At 33.2% G+C, this 20,145-nt stretch overlaps 2 protein-coding genes across 2 annotated transcripts; one reads left to right on the forward strand and one right to left on the reverse strand.

The window, feature by feature from the left end:
- Positions 1-1,343: 1,343 nt before the first annotated feature.
- LOC112031151 (uncharacterized) lies at positions 1,344-2,485 on the forward strand. The gene is made up of 2 exons (XM_024063837.2): positions 1,344-1,562; positions 2,215-2,485. The coding sequence occupies exons 1-2, from the start codon at positions 1,440-1,442 to the stop codon at positions 2,305-2,307; spliced, it is 216 nt and encodes a 71-aa protein (XP_023919605.1). The 5' UTR covers positions 1,344-1,439; the 3' UTR covers positions 2,308-2,485.
- Positions 2,486-8,199: 5,714 nt separating this feature from the next.
- Positions 8,200-15,847, reverse strand: LOC112031183 (DNA (cytosine-5)-methyltransferase CMT3). Its single transcript, XM_024063870.2, has 20 exons — positions 15,395-15,847; positions 13,868-13,981; positions 13,668-13,775; positions 13,454-13,573; positions 13,257-13,350; positions 12,956-13,155; positions 12,782-12,847; positions 12,425-12,688; positions 12,040-12,098; positions 11,894-11,960; positions 11,478-11,807; positions 11,326-11,394; positions 11,152-11,238; positions 10,982-11,069; positions 10,290-10,402; positions 9,910-10,023; positions 9,694-9,737; positions 9,535-9,604; positions 9,352-9,455; positions 8,200-8,524 (listed from the first exon to the last, which is right to left on the reverse strand). Exons 1-20 carry the CDS (start codon positions 15,623-15,625, stop codon positions 8,350-8,352), a joined length of 2,517 nt encoding a protein of 838 aa, XP_023919638.2. The 5' UTR covers positions 15,626-15,847; the 3' UTR covers positions 8,200-8,349.
- Between the last annotated feature and the right edge of the window lie 4,298 nt (positions 15,848-20,145).

Consider the following 20,145-nt stretch of genomic DNA (forward strand, 5'->3'; position numbering starts at 1 on the left):
ATAGGAGGTAGTTCAATTTTTACTTCATTAACTTTCTTCAAATTACGTTAACTTTTTAATATGTCACATCACCGTTTCATTTTCATATAAGGAATTACTCAAACATATCAAGGACGAAGTTCCATTTTTATTATATTAAATTAAATTTCTTCTAAATCACGTTAATTTTTTGACATGTTACATCAATATTTTATTTTCACGTAAGTAATTACTTGAGTGAAATATTGCTAGGTTGGACAAAAAATTACCACCTCTTGAATTCTTAAGGACTAAATAACAAACTTTTAAATTTTTATAACAAAAAATAAATTTAATCAAATTAGAAGGGAAATTTTGTACCTTTACTCTTTTTTTCTTGTTTCTATGCATGTTCGATTTAGATTTTAGCTTGAAATTCGTTTTACTGTGCATCTAGATCTTAATTATAAGCTAATTTATTGTTTTTTTTATCATACTATTTGCAAGCCTCACATAAATTTTCTACTTATTTTATTTAGCATTTACTTTTGAGTAATGTTACAGACATAAATTATTTTACAACATTTTTACAAACCGCTGATGTGGCAAATTCTTATTAGTCGTTGATGTAGCAAAGAAAGCACTACAGTTAGCTTTTGATCTCAGTCTTTCATCTATTGTCCTTGAAGGTGACTCAAATATCACTATTGATGGTCTAAGGCGGGAAGAATTATCCATGGGAGAGTATGGACACTTATTAGATGAAGCAAAGCAATTCCTAGAAGTTGAGTTTAATCATAAGCTAAAACGGGCCAACATGGCAGCCCAAAACATTGCTAGACATGCAAGACATGTTAATGAGTGATCGGTGTGGATGGAGGATATTTCTCTACACCTTTTTCCTGTAATCCATGTTGAGTTAGCTTTTGATAAATAAAATTATAGTGTTTCCTCTCAAAAATAAATAAATAAATAATATAGACCTATCATTAACATCACATTTTTACATATAATAACTATTTGGAAAATGTTAAAGTCACATTAGCAGTTTATAAAAATATTGTAAAATAGTTTATGTCCGTAGCATTACTCTTACTTTTTGTCCAAATTTATTAAAAAATGAAGCTGTATAAACCTTATTTTTTAAATAATATTTATCACACAATTAATTCTATCAAATGATATGTCCCATGAATATTTTCGGTTAAAATTTTATTAATAAAAAGAATGTTTAAACTTTAAACAGCTTGCTTGCAGACAGAATTGGACTCTGGAAACGTGAGGACTAAAATGCCCAAAATTTAATCTTAGGGTCTAATTTTTCAATTGAACTAAAAATCAATGCACTAAATTGAATTTTAGCCTAAATTTTGTATCACACAGTTACAAGACGCCGTCGTTTCTCTCTGCTTTCCGTCTTCTCTTGTGAAAGCAATAGAGAGTAGAGACTACTTAGAAGAGAGAGAGAGAACTAGGTAACAATGAAAATTTCAGAGATTTCAATGAAATCCAACAACAACAATGGGCAAAGCAGTTCAGAGAAGCCTAGCAAACCCCATTTTAGACCTGCTCAAGATGACACTAAGCCTGTCCTCCAAGACCCAGTACTCTCCCTCTCTCTCTAAATTTTTATGTGAATATTTGGCCTGTAGTAGTTTTCATTTGACATGGGTTTTTCATATTTTGTGTTTTTTGATATCATTATTCTATGTGTATGTGGTACCATTCATTTTGTTATATATCAATATAGAAAATTTTCAATATTGTAGAGGCTTTTGGAGATATAAGCCTCTCCAACAAGACCAACTACTCTCTTTAAATTTTTTATATGGGCTTTCCATTTTATGTTTTTCGATATATCATTATGTGTATCTAGTTCAATTCATTTTCTTTTTTTGATAATTCTTGCAAGTGGGAGAGGGTAATTTGAACCTAAGGAGATCAGGCATAGCTGAGCTACAAGGTTCTTGGCTACAATTCATTTTCTTATATAAATATACATAATTTATTATGGGGTTTACTTTTGTTGATTTAAGTCTGTCCTGCAAGACCCACTGGGCCACTACTCTCTCTTTAAATTGTTATTTGGATTTTTGCATTTTGTGTTTTTTGATCTCTTTGAGTGTAGTTCTACTCATTTTTTGTGAGTGGTACAATTCATTTTTGTTAAACTACTATACATTTTTCAATTTAGAGATGGATTTTTATTGATATAAGGGTGTTCATTTATGTTTTGCTTTTTTGTTTTTTGGGTAGATACTCAGGTCAGACCCGATTGAGACAGAAGAAGCAGTGCTCAGATTGCCTCCTTTCCCGGTTACTAGCAGATCAAATCCCAGTTCAAAATGAGCTCAATTGCCAATATATTGTTTTATTGTATCTTTTACTGTGTTTTGGGGAATTGATGTAGAATTTAAATTCAGATCAAATTTGCTTAACTGAAATAAAATTGTTGGAGTTCTACTTCTATATGTGTATTGCATGGCCATGTATGACTTCTATAATAGCCATGAATGTGTTGGACTTCTTTTCGGTGGCCCACAATGTTCTTCAATTCGAAAAATTGAAAACAAGCTTTTGAATATAGGAGTTTTTGGTTTGCATTTCTCCGGAAAAAATGACTAAATGGTGTACTATCCAATTTTTTGAAGATTTATATGTGTGTGTGTGTAATTGTGAGAAGTTAAAAAATTTAGCTCTGTAGAGCTTCGCCTGTACTTTCCAGGTTTGAATGCCAAAAAACCAAATACTTACTCTAGAATGGTTATTCACTCCTGTGTGTTCTGTGGAAACAATTTGTATTTAGAGCAGCACGCATTGCTGAAGCCAAGCACAGAGCCAATCTGATCTGTACATTGGGGTCCTGCTCTGTGAACAGCACGCGATTTCTCTCTATCTTTCTAACTTTTCTAATCAAATTGTTTATCTTGGTTTGACAGATCCCTCATATCTTTCTGGCAAAGCATGTTCTTTTAATATGATTTTGATCTGGAAAATAAATAGATCCCCCAAAGCACAACAGTCTGTGAGTGTTGGATGTTTTCCCTTGTTGCCTGAACAACCTGAAAACTAACAGATTTAACATTTAAGAGATAAATTAGAAATAGCAATTAGCATCAATCCATGAGTGGCCATGCACAGATTTGCTTGAAAGTCTAGGTCTGTTTAATGTTTTTACTTGTTGGTTCGATTTTGATTTGTATTAATCAGAATCCTGTTCTGTGTTTGTCAATTTTTTTTTTTTCCCAATTAGATTAATTATATTGGAACCATTTCATTGTTAATTGGTCCAAACAAGCATTTGGTAAATTGCACAATTGTTTGGAAAGTATGCCTGTATGGATTGGCAGGTGCTTTTGTGCTTGGCCTAACACAATTGCTGGTTTGTTTAAAAAAAAATGAATGAGATATTTTATTAATACCAAATGGAACATATACTATCAAAGAACGCCCCCACCTGAGGCCAAAAGCCAGCACATATCTAGCAAAAACACCAAAGAAACAGAGGCTACAAGGACAACAGAGCAAACCCAACTCAAGACTCAAAACTGAATGAAATCTTCCACATACAGCACAAACCTCTGTTAATGATTGAGTGACGCTTTCTTACAACAATTCAACTCTACAACTCGCATAAATAACATTGGCTTGAACCTTGAAGAATTGCATCCTCGGATCTTATTCTCCCATTGCACAATCTAGCATTACTATCTAACCACAAATGATAAAGAGTGGCAGCCCAAGCTAACCTGCAAACAAGATCGACCAAATTGTCTGATTTTTTTTTTTTTTTTCTTTTGATAAATATGATAGGATTTGAACTTATAACATCCACTTCATGGTAATTGCTCTTTATTATCAAGCCAAGACACCAATTGGCTCTTTATTAAGGGAGAGAGGTGAAACTTAGTTGTGTATTTATGTATGATTTGAGGGTGTTGATTTGTCGGCAATTTTGGATTGTTATCTGTCTAGGAATTATGATGATGAGATTTTTCCTGGAACTTCTTGCAGAGCTGTGAGCAGGAGAGTTGACTTATAAGATTGATTTAAAAAGAAAAATCCATGCTCTCATGGGTTATTTGCCACGAGTCGAGGCACAATGAAGTGTTATTATATAGATCTTAGCTCTGTGTGAAAAGCTTTCACTCCTCAAATTCAGGCATTTGTGCTCCCTTTTATAAATGTCTTTCCAAACTTAGTGTTGGTTTCATTTCCATAATTAATTGGAGAGTTGATCCTAGCAGTTTAATGGTTGAAGAAATGCTGAAACAAGGTAAGAAATTAAGAATATGCAGTCCAGAAAAGAGAGAGGATCTTTTAATCTGCTACAAGCAGAGATTATGACTAAGATAAGCAGTTCTTCATGAGAAGGGTTGTGTTCAATGAGGGAACTGTGGAATATTAACCATTCTTACTGGCATTAGATTAGAAGTGGATGCGCTTTTCTTTTTTGAATGATTTAGCAGCTAAATTCTTGTTTGGAAACCTGATGGGAATTCAATTTTGACTCTATTCAAAGATGTGTTTATCAATCTTATTAAAAACACTTCAATTGACAAACTGCTAGCATTTTACGCACCGAAGGTAGCCCATTCACCTGAAACATAAACTGGAAAATTATTTTTTATAAGCAGATTTCGAAAATTTATAACTGCTCCAGATCTTATTTCACCACATGCACAGCATGAAACAGAATACTGACTAGTAATGCCAACCAACTGATGTAGGTTAGTTAAATTCAGTCTTAATGTTCTTCAAATAAACAAAATTTGAAGCACTTAATAAAATAAAATAAAACAAAACAATCCAAATCTGAAGCAATAAACACCACCCCCTCCTCAATAAAAAATTAAATTTTTTTTTCATTTTAAGTTGGCTTCTGATTGTGAACATCAATTACTTATATAAATACATAATGACCTAAAGTTTAATATATTAATATTTCCTTATGGTAAATTTTGCATAAAAATTACTTATTTTCTATAAAAAAAAATAATAATAATAAAATATTTGACCCCACATACGTTTTTTTTTTTTTTTTTTTTTTAATATGCAAAGCTTTGAATTGTATTCAAACAAACGAAATTGAAATACAACAGAGATGATTGCTTGACAAATACATGAACTACCAATTACAATCAGCCTGAATCATCTCACGCATAGCTGGAGGAGAGACCCCCACCCACACCAGAGAAACTTCACCAGCTCTAGCTAGCTGAGCTAGCTCATGGGCAGCTTTGTTGTACTCCCTTTTCAAATGTTTGATTTTCCAGCTTGTGAATGAACTCAGCAAAGCAAGGATTCCTTGGTACAGATGGTTGAGACTACCATCCACGAACTTCTCATTAATATTGTTAACAGTAGATGCAGCATCAGACTCAATGATAACTTAAGAGATCTTCATGTCACGATCAAGTAAAATCCCAACCTCCACAACAAGAGCTTCCACTTCGGCTACAGAAAATTGTCCTTGGAAATATTTACAACAGGCTGCTGTGACAGCTCCACAAGAATCTCTAATGATAGCCCCAACACTTGAATTTCTCCCATCCACAGAGGTCGCCCCATCTACGTTGACTTTGAAAACTCCAGGAGGCAGATGAGTCCATCTGCTATTTTCAGCAACTTGATTCTTGTTCAAGGCCACCCTTGCCCCCTATATTCATGAAGAAATCTATTGGCAAAACTCCAAATTTGGCTCGGCAATCTGCAAGTTAATTCAAAAACAACTAAATTCCTGCTATACCATATTGACTAGGCTACTCTAAAGAACACTTCAAGGTCTCAAGTTGTTCCATTGTCAAGGATTTACAGCGTCACATCAGCTATGTCATAGAGCCCCTGCCAGTTCTCAACAATATGGACTTCCCAATTATCCCAAACCCTTTTCACAACCTCACAATTGATGATATAATGAAAGATTGACTCCACATCCTTCCACAACAAGGACAAAAATCATCCTTTCCAATACCCATTTTCTTCAAATTCACCATTGTTGGAAGGGCATCTACACATGCTCTCCATGCAAAGATTTTAATCTTTGATGGAATATTTAAGTGCCAAACCTTCTTCCACAAACGGCCACCTGGATCCCCACAAGAGCTTTCTCCTTCCTCAGATGAATCCACCATATTAAGAGCAACATAGTAGGCACTTTTGACAGTAAACACACCCTTATTGTTACCAACCCAAATAATTTTCTCCTCAGGCTAATTATAACTGATTGGGATGTTGAGAATCGTTCTTGCTACAAACAGCAAAAAAATAGACTTAACAAGATCAGCCATCCACCTTCTAGTGTCATAATCAATTAAAGCTGAGACCATTGGATAATCGTCAAAATCTCGAGGGATGGAGACCACTTTGTACATTGTGGGGGTTGGTAGCCACTTGTCATTCCAAAGATGGATCAACCTTCCATTGCCAACTCTCCAACAAGTACCTCTCTTAACAACCTCAAGTCCCTGCATTATGCTTCTCCAAGCATAGGATGGCCTAGATCCCAACCTAGCATTGAAGACATCTCCATGGGGATAGTATTTAGCCCTATGAACTCAAGCTACTAATGAGTTTTGGTTCATGAGAAGCCTCCAACCTTGCTTTGCAAGCATGGCAAGGTTAAAAGCTTGAAGGTTTCTAAAGCCTACCCCACCTCTAAGCTTAGATTTGCACAAACACCTCCAACTCACCCAAGCAATCCTTGACTCCTGACCACGCTGCCCCCACTTCTCATCATGCCTTCTATATCATCACACAATCCCTTTGGTAATTGAAAACAACTCATAGTATACGTAGGAATAGCTTGAGCCACCGCCTTTATGAGAATCTCCCTACCCCTTATAGAAAGAATTTTTTCTTTCCACCCAACCAACTTCCTTCCTACCCTTTCTTTAATCTCAGCGAAGACTTCATTCTTTGATTTGCCAATAACAGAGGGGAGACCAAGATACTTACTATGTCGAGAATCCTGCATTGGCCCCAAAATCTCATTTTTCTTTTCCTCCTCTGTGTTGGCACTAAAGAAAACTGAGGATTTATCTATATTGATTTTCTAAGCAATGGCAACTTCATACAAATAGAGAATTTCAATAAACTGTTGGCATTCCAAGCCATTAGCTTTACAAAACAACAAACTATCATTCGCAAAGAAGAGATGCATGATCTTAGGGCACCCTCTGCAAATATATAAGCCACTCATCAACTGATTTCTTACAACCTCACTTATGAGTGAAGAAAAACCATATGCACACAGTAAGAACAAGTAAGATGATAGGGGATCTCCTTGATGAAGACTCCTCGAGGGCATAATGTTACCATAAGTTACACCATTAATAAGCACAAAGTAGGAGACAGAAGTTATACAACACATTATCAAACAAATCCATTTTTCATTAAAGCACAATTTTTTCATAACATGTTCAATGAAGCCCCATTCCACTCTATCAAAAGCCTTACTCATGTCCAATTTAATTGCCATATAACAATCCTTACCGTCTCTTTTATGGTCCAGATAGTGCATGAGTTCAAAGGCTATAAAAGCATTATCTATTATTAGCCTCTTAGAAAGAATGGCACTTTGATTTTCAGATAGTATTTGAGGGAGGACCGATTTGAGGCAATTAGCTAAGACCTTAAAGATGAGTTTATAGATCACATTGCTTAGACTAATCAGTCTAAAATCTATCATTTTAGCTAGATTGTTAGTTTTTGGGATAAGAGTAACAAAAGTTTTATTTATGTCAATTATAAATATATTGGAATTTAAAACATTTAAAACCATGCCAACAACATCATTACCCACAATATCTCAATATTTTTTATAAAAGATAGCTGGCATACCATCTAGGCCAAGGGACTTGTTTGGGTGCATCTGGCATACCCCACATACATTAATTTTATGTTTTTCCCATCTTTTTATCTACAGAAGGAAAGGTTCGAGAGAATCATGACTTTCTCCTTAAAAATTATGTTTTGCATTGACTCTTCCTCATAATTGATAATTCACCTTCCATGCATTTAGGGCACACTCAAAACATACAAGATCTTTGTTAGCTGGAAAATCTGCTACCAATGGATCAATCTGCAGGGACAAACTGTTCAACTTTAGCCATTCCATGTGAAGATAAAATGTTTGATTTTTTATGGAATAGTTGAGACTTGAGAGAAGCAATATAAGACACATTGCAAAACTACTCATTTCAAACAAAACACCAAAATATCAATCACAATAAAGCAACATTTTTACCTAAAAGGTAAGAGGCACTTCAATTAATTCATCTAATAATATTGCAAATCAAAGTGACAAAAATAACCCAATTAGGGCAATTTACAATTCCCTTGATAGAATTAATAATATTCAAATATAATGTATCTCTTCCGAAGAAAGAATCAAGCATCATCCTCAGATGCTGCTGAAGAACACACTCCTGAAATGTTTGGAAATTTCAGAGGTAATCTAAACACGGGTTCATTAACACCACTAGAACCTTGAAATGCTGAACCTAATGCATAGCCCAAGGCTCGAGCAACAGGAACCGCAACAGCATTCCCAACTTGAATGTATCTGAAACAATATCAAAGAAATAGACTTAAAATCAACAACTGTATCAAAAATTCCAACACAATTAAGCGTTACAAATTCAAAAAACCAAATTTTATGTATCAAATATATTCCAAAGGAATGAGGCCTGTTCGGTACCCCATCTCAAACTCACATTTTTACATTTTAAACAACATTACACACTTTTCCACCTACACGTATTTCAAAAAACTACAAACATTACTCAAACTACTCTACCAAAAGAAACTAAAATTCTCTTTTTTTCCAACTACAAATATGTAGAAACACTAGACTTGTCATGAGAATCAAACAAGTCAAGAACATCACTTCACATTTATTTGACAGAAACCCTAAAAAGGTTGACAACTCAGCATGAGATGCAATACAATACCAGCAACACAATGCATCAGAATTGTTCTATTCAAATGATACTACATAACTACATAGCATGGCAAACCTCAACTTGTATAACCACAACTAACAGACATTAAAAGGGCATCTCCTTCCCCTTTCCCTAATCACTCAAATTCTCTCTCTAAGTTTTGGCCCCAAGGAAAGATGAGAATTGAGCCAACAATCTAAGCTTCTTGAGGCATGGTCCCCAGCCAGTTGTGCAACCCCTTCAGGTTTAATATCTTGTAAAGTTTCCATATTTACGAAATCAACAAAAATTCACTCATGAAATGGTCCTCTTCTATTAACAACCACTTTAGTTTCTCTATTGTAAAGTAACAATTCTATTTGAAAAAGCTGCCAAGCAGGATAAAGTGCCATTTGGGGACCACAAACTCATGAGATTCACTAATAGAAACAAGGAAAATGAAAGGCACCTCTCTTTTACTGGACCACAAAGCTTGTAACAATCAGGAAAACCCTGAAGTCTAGCATTCTCACGTATTGTGAGTACCCTGTTCTGTACTGGATGTAAAATTGCCTGTAATAGAGACATGTTAACCATCAAGAAACACCACGCATATCCTTTTAAGCTATAACAATTAAAACAAGGAGATGACCTGATTGTGAGGCTCAGCTCGTGTAACAACAGTTGGCACAGTCTCATCCCACCATAAACGTGCAAAAGGTCTACAAGAATTTGAAAGGAGAATATATGAAATGCAAATCAACTAGCAAAATCAACAAAAAGAAAAAAATCAACCAAAAGAAATACTTACTTAGATGACGTCCCGTTGACAAAACTCATTGCATAATCTGGTACCTACAAGTAAATAGGACTTATCAGCCCAAATTGCTGAAAATAACATGTATAAATATATCCATAACCACCACCATTTGAAAAAAAACAATAATAAAAAATAAAATTTAAATTTAAATTTAAAAAATAAAAAATAAAAAAAAATAAAAAATAAAAAATAAAAAAAAAACTTTACCAAGGGTTTCCCTGACTTCAAATAGACTCTCTCTACATCTGGATCCCATTCTACTTTATTTTTATTCGAATCTGAACAGATCCGAACACCAGGCAGATCTCTGAAATTTGCACCCTATCCAAACATTCAAACATAGAAAAAATAAGAAAACAATGCACACATGGAAAATATTAATACTTCAATCTAGTTGCATCTCTCCTCCCTGGCTATCTGTTCGCTCCTCTTCATATTCTGCTTTGAACATTACCTCACCCGAAGTCCTTGGCTCTTAGTGTGGGAATGGAACAAAGGATCTCAACAGAAATTCACTCAATTAGGAGGACAGGCATTCCTTGTGCTAGTCAAACTATAAATACATATTGCATGATATGAAAAATCACCTTTTTCTGAGGGATCTCACAAACACGCTCGTAATCATCATTATTCAATGCCAATGGACGATGATCATAAAGGACACATTCTAATGGTTCTTGCTTTGGAAGACCCAGCAATTCTGCCAAAAAAACACCCACCGAAATATACATTTAGACCTTCAACATTACCTACCAAATTTATTAAGAGAGTTGATTGACTTGAAACACCATTCAAAGAAAGGGAAAAAAATAGAGAAAATACAGTACATCATATAATTCATTGAAAATTTTCTGTTATTAGAGTCTATGAATTAATATTGACCTGAAAAGGGGGGAAAAACCATCATACACATAATTCTATATTTAATAAATCAGTAAATTAGCACACTTGCTAGTTGCTATAAACACAAATTCAATATATGATAACAACACTAAACCTGCAGTTCTAATCAAGAAGAGTTACTCATTCAATGTTAGTGTATTAAAAATGTGTTCAAACTCACAAAATGTAATGAAACAGTTGCATATACGGGCATATGGGAATAGTATCGAAATACACATCTTCAAACAAATTTTTTCTTTGAAAAAGACACTGATAAAAAAATTAATTTGAAGCATTCTCAAGTTCCTCCTTTCAACAAATTGACACTTCAGAAATGAACATCACACAGAATATAACTCCATGGATTTAGAAAAATTTATGCAACACAGAAGCATACCATCTCTGCCTAGTCTAATAAGCTTCTGGAACTCTGTCTGGGGAGGCTCACTGTAGGGCATTTCATCTCGGCATTCATTATTCTCAACCTGAATAAAACATGAAAAGATAAATTATATTACAATAGATAGCAAACATATGTAAAAAGAAGCTAGTAATGATAAAACATACAGCAGGAAGGTCAGAAATTGCATCTTTAAGCAAAAGCTTTTCTTCCAATTTGAGATTGTGACCTTCATCATGAGCAACTGTATTCTTCTGCATCGGTACATAAATAAACTTATAAGAAAACCATCAGCAAAGAAAATAAAATTTCTACTATAGAGCAAGGTAACCCTCTTATACCTCAAACTCTAATGGAATAACCCCCCTTACAACAACATCATGGGTGGGGAGTGGGAATTGAGGCAGATTCTGCCAAAGGAAAACAACTAATTAGCACAAAAATGCTTCAAGATAGTCATACCAAATAAAAAAATATATAATTATTTACAAACCTCAGTAGGCTGTGCCCCCCACAAGAAAACACGCATGCGAAATTGTGGAAGCCCATATGCACCTGCTGCCATCATCCCCATCCGGACTTGATAATTCATGCCAATAAGACGACCCAATGCATAACGTCCAAGAAAGCCATTTGCAAATTTAACAAGATCAACCACATTTTCCATTAAAACATATCTTGGCTTCAAGTGTTGCACTAAGTTCATATAAACAATTAGTTGTTTATTTTTGTCATCATCCAATGGATTTTCTTTATTCCTAAACCGATTAAAACCACTTATGCCTTGACAAGGAGGTCCACCACATATCACATCAACATCACCCTACATTATTTTATAAAAAAAAATGTATAAAGTCACATTCAAGTTAGACATAACTTGCTTACTAATTCTAGTTACAACAAACATACCGGTAAAGGTAAAATCTTTGATCTGTAACCATTGGTGACAAATTCTTTTATTGTCTTAACACAATTCCTGTAAAATGAACCATAATTAGAAAAATATATAACAAAATAGCATATCCATAAAAATGTAACAAAATTCCATGCAATACCCCAATCCCATGATTGGTTCCCATGTGTCTTCATCAGCTCCGTAGCCTTTCCAACGAACCTAAATACAAGAGATAATAAAACCCAATTGTCAAAAAGAGGCACATTCTAAAAAACTTCAAATTTTAAACCTTAGTACTGCATTTAAAATTTTACAATATTACATTTTTTGAACCATTGAACTTAATAGTTAATTACTTTTTGAGCACATGATTGAATTTATTTTAGCCTCCCTATGTAAATATTCTAACATGATAATAGACTTCAGCTTCTTACTCAAGTGCATGAATTGGTTTGAAATATCTATAATTATATCTTAAGGTAAACTAATAACTAAAATAAAATTAAAGCAAATAATAACTAATTCATATGAACTAATTCAAATACCTTAAGATATAATTCCCGTTGTTTTGTCTCATTAGGGTCACCATAACATATTCCCAATATCTTTTCAACTTCAAAGACCTCCCCATCTTCATCATCAGCCTCATCATTATCATTGTCCTCGCCACTATCATCACCATCATCGGCAACAAACAAATCCGCATACACTTGTGGAACAACATCACTTTTAAGTAAGGAAAAATAACAGCATAATTTTTCCCACTCCTCTAGCAACAATAAAAAATCCTCAGCAGATTCATTTCTAACCTGATTTGCCAAGGATAAACTAACATTAGAGCTTTGCACTTAAGCATGAAAGTGCCCATATAACAATAAAAGAAAAGAGACCAGAAAATTTACCTCTGTCTCTGGATGGTTTAACCTGAGACTTTCACAAGCATACCGGTTTAAGTCAACAGCCCATCTCTACAACAACATACAAAGGAAATAAATTAGTTCCAAGACATAATGATGATGATAAGCTGACATCTAATTCAGGTTTGTATATATTTTGGCTTAAAGAATAGAACTTACGGTAACAAGATGTAAACCGAACAAATTAGCTCCAAGACATAACCCAGTCGACATAGCACCACAACCAGAGTAGAGGTCTAGCAATGTCACCTCTGTCTTAGAGTGATCTCGAACTTTAAAAACTTCTTCTTGTTCAGTCCCATTCATATCACACTCACAAGAAATAGTGGATGATGTCTCACAGCTACTATACCTCTCTTCTGCAAGTTTATAAGAAGGAAAAAATAGGACAAATAAAAATAAAGTCTTTCAAATTTAAAAACACAGATACATTTTAATGCAAATAACACAAAATTCCAACCTGTTGGTAACTTAACAAATGTAGAATATGGCAACAAATAAAGCATGTCACAATAATAATCACAATTGGGAATTGTTCTATTTGCTGGATCAACCTGAAAAAGAAATTTTAATTACTATCACATTATATAAAAATTAGAGAACATATATAAGAAATTATAAAAATCAAAGAATGTATATAAGAATTTGAAATCATACATCCAAAGGAATCCTAGCAATTGTTAATTTTTCAATTAGACAATCCAGTGGGTTATCATTCTGGATTTCCGAATAGAACACACGCTTGTTGTCAATAAGATTGTGACAGTTCTGTACGACCTATGAAAAAAAAAATTAAAAATTTAATTAGAACTAGGCATTAGCAAGCTAAATATTGACCAAAATCAAGAGATAGTGTAAAGATGATACTTACCGTATCCTCAGCCCTATAATACCATTGAGCTGTAAAATAAAAACCTCCATCCACGGCCTCAAACATTTCAACAATCTTGCCGATATAACTAGGCATTCCTTCCGGAGCCTAAACATAACAAACAAACGAACAAAAACACAAGTTAGACTATCAAAACAAAATATACAATAAATAGCAAAGCATTTCAAACTAAAACTTACCTTAACATGAGCATCATCATAAAGATTATAGAGAATTTGACCATCAACCTCTGCTTGGGTGTAATGGCGTCGAGCCAAAATAATTTCATCAGATTCATCCTTACTTCTTACGACCTAACAATATCATCACATCACTTATCAAGAAGATTTATAATATTTCATTACATAACAGTAGGTTTAACCATCTACGAAATATCTTATTTACTTACAAGCCTACATCTATAATTAAAATATATTACATTGCTCATCAATGAAACAAAAAGGACCAAATTAACTCACAACATTACTCTTAATTAACGATGATTTGAAATAAAGCTTGATGGCCATCTTCCATCTTTATTCATAAAAAGTCAATATCCATAAGTGGTAGATCAAGCTTCATGAAACGTGATTTTCACTACTCAAGTAAAAAACCAACATAAAAACAGAAGTATTTCTTGTCTTTATTCAAACCAACCAAAACACATAACAGGCAATATTAACATTTTATAGTTTTGAATTTCAAAACTACTTTTAATATATAAAACATTAATGTCGACGCAATCACAAAAGTAACTTTACAATTTGATGATATAAAAATTTCCCCAACAACCAAATAGAAAATCCAAAGCATAATGTCTCAAAATGATTACACTTCTGATTTCACAATATGGTTTCTGCTCAATAAAACATTTATATCTACCCAACAAAGCTCAAATCTTTACAATAATTTAACTTAATTCAAGCCAGCTCATGACACATAAACAAATACATCATAGACCAATTTGTTTTTCAAACTGATTTTTTAAACCAAGCAAAAATTGCATACATAGACATTAAGCCCAACTATTTAGCTTACTCAAAATAAGCTCATTGTCCTCCTTTTTCCATTTCACATTACTAGCAACCAGACTCCTCCATATTTGGTAATAGAAAAAATCTCAAACTCTACAATTTAATAATAGACTAATTTTCTAGAAAACCAAACAAAAACCCCACACAGAATTGAGTTCAATACAACAAAAAGTAAACTAATCCCATACAAATAAAAATATCATAAACCTATTAGTCCTTTTTTTAAAATTGCACATTCTCAGCAATCAAACAGCCCTATCTGGATGCAGACAAAACTCTCAATATACAATGATTTTTTTACCATCCAAATAAGAACTTCATACATAACAAAACTCAATACAACAAAAAGTACACTTATCTCACATAAACCAAATCGTCATACATCTATTTGTCTTTCACTGCCATTTTTAGATTTCTATAAATCAATCACCTTTGTTTGATTAAAGCAAACAAACAAACCCTCCAACTTCACACTTTTACTAATAGACTAGTTATACCAAACAAAAGCTTCACACATAACCAAACTCATTACAACAAAAGTAAGCTCATCTAACATACCTAGCCAACCAAAAGCCATATTTTACTAACACATTGATTTTCTGACTAACCAAACAGAAACTCCACACAAAGATTACCACTTCGAGCAAACAGAAAACTCAAAAAGAAAGCAAAAAAAAAAAAAAAAAAGTATACCTTTCCCTTTTCTTCGTACCGCTTAGGCCAGCGTTGGCGAGCCTCTTGGTCCGGAACTGGCTCTCCGACGAACCTCGAATCTTCATCATCATCATCCTTTTTCTCCACCGCCCTCCTCGGAGAACTGCTCTCCTCCTCCTCCTCCTCCTTCGGAGCCGCCGCCTGCGGCTGCTCTTCCACTCTCCGCTTTTTCTTGGTCACTGACTTTGACCTTAACTTGCGCTTCTCCATTTCCGACTCTTCCTCCACCGCCCTACGCTTCCTCGGCGAACTGCTCTCCTCCTCCTCCTCCTCCTCCTCCTCCTGCGGCTGCGCTTCCACTTCCTGCTTTTTCTTGGTCACTGACCTAGACCTTAACACGCGCTTTGCCACTGCCGACTCTTCCTCCACCGCCTTAAGCTTACTCGGCGAACTGCTCCCCTCCTCCTCATTCAGATCCGGCGCCGCCGCCTGCGGCAGATTTTTTTTTTTTTTTTCCTCTTTTATGTTTTCCTTTTTTATTTTTTGTTGTTCCTTTTTTATCTAAGATATAAAAGAGTCCTACTCTACCACGATTTAAGTGTATTACTTGAATCCAAAGGGTGACTACAAATAAATAGGCATTATTCTCTCCACAAATTATGGACGGGTGATTTGGGAAAATTTTGTTTTGCTTTGCCACTTTTGTGTTATTTTTCTCTTTTTTTTAAGAATAAATAAATAACACTTTCATTGTTTGTTAGTGAGTGGAAATTATTGAGTGTGACTTATATATTATAGGGTAAAATATCATTTTCGTCCCTAAACTATCACAAAAGTTCGTTTTTCGTCCCTAAACTTTCAAAAGTTCGTTTTTCGTCCCTGAACTATCACAAAAGTTAGTTTTTCGTCCCTAAACTTTCAAAAGTTCTATTTTCGTCCCTAACTTTTCCAAATGTATTGATTTTCGTCCCTCTCACATCAGCACACTGTCAAAGCCACGTCAGCACTCCGTCAGATGAAGGGACGAAAATCAATACGTTTGGAAAAGTTTAGGGACGAAAATAGAACTTTTGAAAGTTTAGGGACGAAAAACGAACTTTTGTGATAGTTTAGGGACAAAAATGATATTTTACCCTATATTATATATTCATCTCACATAAAAAGTAAAGTAATTTTTACACATAAGATCCACGTTTACGTGAAAGGAAGATATAATACATTGAATGAACGGAATAATTTATTCTCAATGAGAGTATAATATTAATAAGTTAGTTTTAGAAGGGTATGATAACTGCCTTTTTAACGGTATTCATTCAGTTAAAAGATTTGAAGCGAAGCAATGAAATCCCAAGTATAATTTGGTTTTAGCAATATCAATAATAAAATCTGTTAGTTTCAGTTAACTCACTAAATAAAGTCAATTTCTGTTCCATTATAAACAATCATTATAGGTTCAAATCTTATCAATAAAATTAACATATATAAAAATAAAATATCTCTTTTATTTCCTTCATGGTTAAAAGTTTCCATATAATAAATTAGTTTTTGAAATGCATGATAACGAACTCTTCAAAAAGGAAAGAATTAACGAATACCTTAAGCGCATTGGTTAGTGAACCATTTTAAGAAAGTTTTATCAAAAAAGAAAAATAAAAGTAATTAATGTTTCAATTTCTTATAAAAGTATTATAAAATATTTAGAAGGGTATGATAACGGACTCTTTAACGGTTTTCATTCAGTTAAAAATTACGGAGCAAAGCAATGAACTCCCAAATATAATTTGGTTTTAGCAATATCAATAATAAAATCCATTAGTTTCAGTTAACTCACCCAATAAGTCAATTTATGTACCATTATAAACAGGCATTATAGGTTCAAATCTTATCAATAAAATTAACATATATATAAAAAAAAAAATTAAAAAGCAATATCTCTTTTATTTCCTTAATGGTTCAAAGTTTCCATACAATAAATTAGTTCTTGAAACATATGATAATAGACTCTTCAAAAAGAGAAATGTTAATGAATGTCCTAAGTGCATTTGTTTGTGAACCATTTTTAAAAAGTTTTTATGAGAAAAAAAATTAAAGTTTTGACATTTTTTTTTTCAATTTTCCATAAAAGTGCTATAAAATATTTCCTAAAATGATTTATTAACAATTGTCTTGTGAGCAACCATTAACATTTAAAAAATATTCGTTAAAAGCTCTCAAGTATAACAAATATAATTTGGTTCTATCAATATCAATAATAAAATGCAAGTTCCAGTTAAAGTCTTTGCTAGTTGTATAAGAGATCTGGAGTTCAATTCCCGCATACACCAAAAATTGATTGGTGTCTTGGTCTCATGATAAAGAGCTATCATCAAGAGCGGACGTCATAGGTTGAAACTCTCTAAAAAAAAAATATACCAATAATAAAATTTGTTAATTTAAGTAAATAAAATCTAGGGATGTGCATGGGTCGGGTTAAGGAGATTCTTTGACCCAACCCACCATGGTGGGTCAAAAAAATTCAACCCAACCCAACTCATATGGGTTGAGTTGAACCCATGGGTTGGACAATTTTTTTTTTATTACTATTATTATTAAATCGAGCAGAAAAAAATATATTACACTTGCCACTTGAATTAATAAACAAAATATACACTAATATATAAACTAATATTCCAACTTAGTTGTAAACAAAATATGTTTAAGTACCTAACTGAGTTGATAAACAAAATATAAATGAACTAATATCCTAATTCACTTATAAACAAAATATACATGAGTTCCTAACTCAGTAATAAACAAAATATATCTAAAATTTTAAATTTTTATTATTATTAATTATATAATATCAATATTCAAACTCTACGGCCTCACATGAGAAAGGACTAACAATCTTGCATGTTTTTATTGACTTGTTAAATCATAAGTCAACATTAATTTGATAAAAGAAACATGAGGTTTTTTTTTTTCTTCGAATAATGACACATTGCACGTGCGGGTGTGGCTTAACCTGGTCTGAAAAGAAACACAATGGGTCCGTTTGGATTGAACTTATTGTTGCTGAAACTGAAAACTGAAAACTGAAAACACTGTAGAAAAATAATTTTTAAATGTGTAAATAGTATCGTGGGACCCATTTTTAATATTTTTTATTACATGAACAGTGCATAAACAGTGCGTGAACAGTGCACGCACTGTTCATGCACCAATTTTTTTGTCTCCAAAGTCAAACAAAGTGGCCAAAAAAAAAAAAAAGAGGAGGAAAACGCAGACTCCAGACGCAGACATTGAAGCCAAACTGCACCAATGTCACAAGTGATGAACGCGTACATTGTCCCTAATCACAAAACAGTTTCTCGCACAATTTTTGCCATAACCTTTTAACACTAATCACAAAACAGTTTTCCACCACAATTTTTGCCAGAATCTTTTAAAGTGGTCTGCCATGAATAAAGGATAATCACATTCATAATTCACAACTTTTTATCCACCATTAACTGTGGATCATATCAAAATCATAATAAAAATTGTGTTACTAGGAGACTGTTTGATTTTCAATTTCCATAACTTATAACTCAAAAATAGTGGGACCCATGGTTGAAAAGTCTGTTTAAATTTTCATAACGCTATTTTCAATTTTTGTTTCCATCACTCAAATCTCTGATTTTTGAGTGATAATTTATGAAAACTAAAAACACATTTTAGGTGTTTTCAGTTTCCATAACTTAGTTTCCAATGGCATTTGGTAATTAAACACACATGAAGGGACCCACTAGTCAGGTCAGTCGCAACTTTTGACATTTTTTTTTTCAAAATTTCTTCTCCACTTTTCTTTCTTCTCAATTGTTCTTTCTTCTTTTCATTTTTTCTTCCTTTTCGCTCTTGTCAATTTGTTCTTTTTTTTTTTTTTTTTGTTCTTCATCACATAATATTTTTGGTCTTCGCTCAATTCTTCCTTTCTTTTTTTTTTTTTTTTTTTTTCTTCTTCTTTCACTGGTCTCCATTGGCTGGGTTTTTTTTTTTTTTCCTCTTCTTTTACTGGGTTCGAGTTTTTGGTTTTTTTTTTTCACTGGGTTCGGTGAGTTTGGGTACTAGGGGTTGAAGGAAAAAAAGAAAGAAAGTAAAAGCTACACCAAGTTATAGGTATGGGGCTCACAAATAGTTGAAAATTTTGAGTGATGGTGCCAAACACACTTTGTGTAGAGTGATAGGGTATTTTAAGTGATGAGTGATGAGTGACAAGTGACGAAAATTGAATGAAGAGTGATGAGTGATGAAAAATAAAAATCCAAACAGCCCCTAGACTTTCCTATCTGTAAGTTTCTCCACCATTAACTATGGATCACATCAAAATTATAATTAAATTTGTGTTACTAGACTTTCCTATCACTAAATATGCGAAGAGAATCTTACTTAAAAAAAATAAAATTAAGAAAGTCAATTTTTGATAATTCAAAGTTACAATGAGAGAATTTAATCTATGAACATCTCCTTTAAAAATATCAAAATGTGTCAATTGAGCTACAAACTCATGATGAAGAGAATTGATTACACAATAAAGAATAGTTAAAACATCTAAAATCAAATATAATATCAAATTATTTAAAAATTTTGTTTTTGTGGACTTTTAGGCCCCAAAAACTACTGAAGATTGCTTTCATGAGTTGTACAATATTGAGATTGTAATGCAATGAGAAGAGGGGTTTTTGCATTTTCTACTTAGAGCATTCACATCAATTCATGCAAAATTTGTTGCATAAGTTTTTAACATAAAAGCTACTTTTTTCTATTTTATA

The sequence above is a fragment of the Quercus suber genome, unplaced genomic scaffold (genome assembly GCF_002906115.3).
Source record: "Quercus suber isolate HL8 unplaced genomic scaffold, Cork oak 2.0 scaffold_501, whole genome shotgun sequence".
Lineage (NCBI taxonomy): Eukaryota > Viridiplantae > Streptophyta > Magnoliopsida > Fagales > Fagaceae > Quercus > Quercus suber.

Bases quoted from the DNA above. Each gene is read 5' to 3' on its own strand.
- LOC112031151 (XM_024063837.2), top strand. From the start codon at position 1,440: ATGAAAATTTCAGAGATTTCAATGAAATCCAACAACAACAATGGGCAA. The intron at 1,563-2,214 runs GTACTCTCCCTC...TTTTTTGGGTAG, and splicing joins AGCCTGTCCTCCAAGACCCA to ATACTCAGGTCAGACCCGAT.
- LOC112031183 (XM_024063870.2), bottom strand. From the start codon at position 15,625: ATGGAGAAGCGCAAGTTAAGGTCAAAGTCAGTGACCAAGAAAAAGCGG. The intron at 13,776-13,867 runs GTAAGTTTTAGT...TGTTATGTTTAG, and splicing joins ATGATGATGCTCATGTTAAG to GCTCCGGAAGGAATGCCTAG. The intron at 8,525-9,351 runs GTGCCTTTCATT...ATATTGTTTCAG, and splicing joins TGTGGTCCAGTAAAAGAGAG to ATACATTCAAGTTGGGAATG.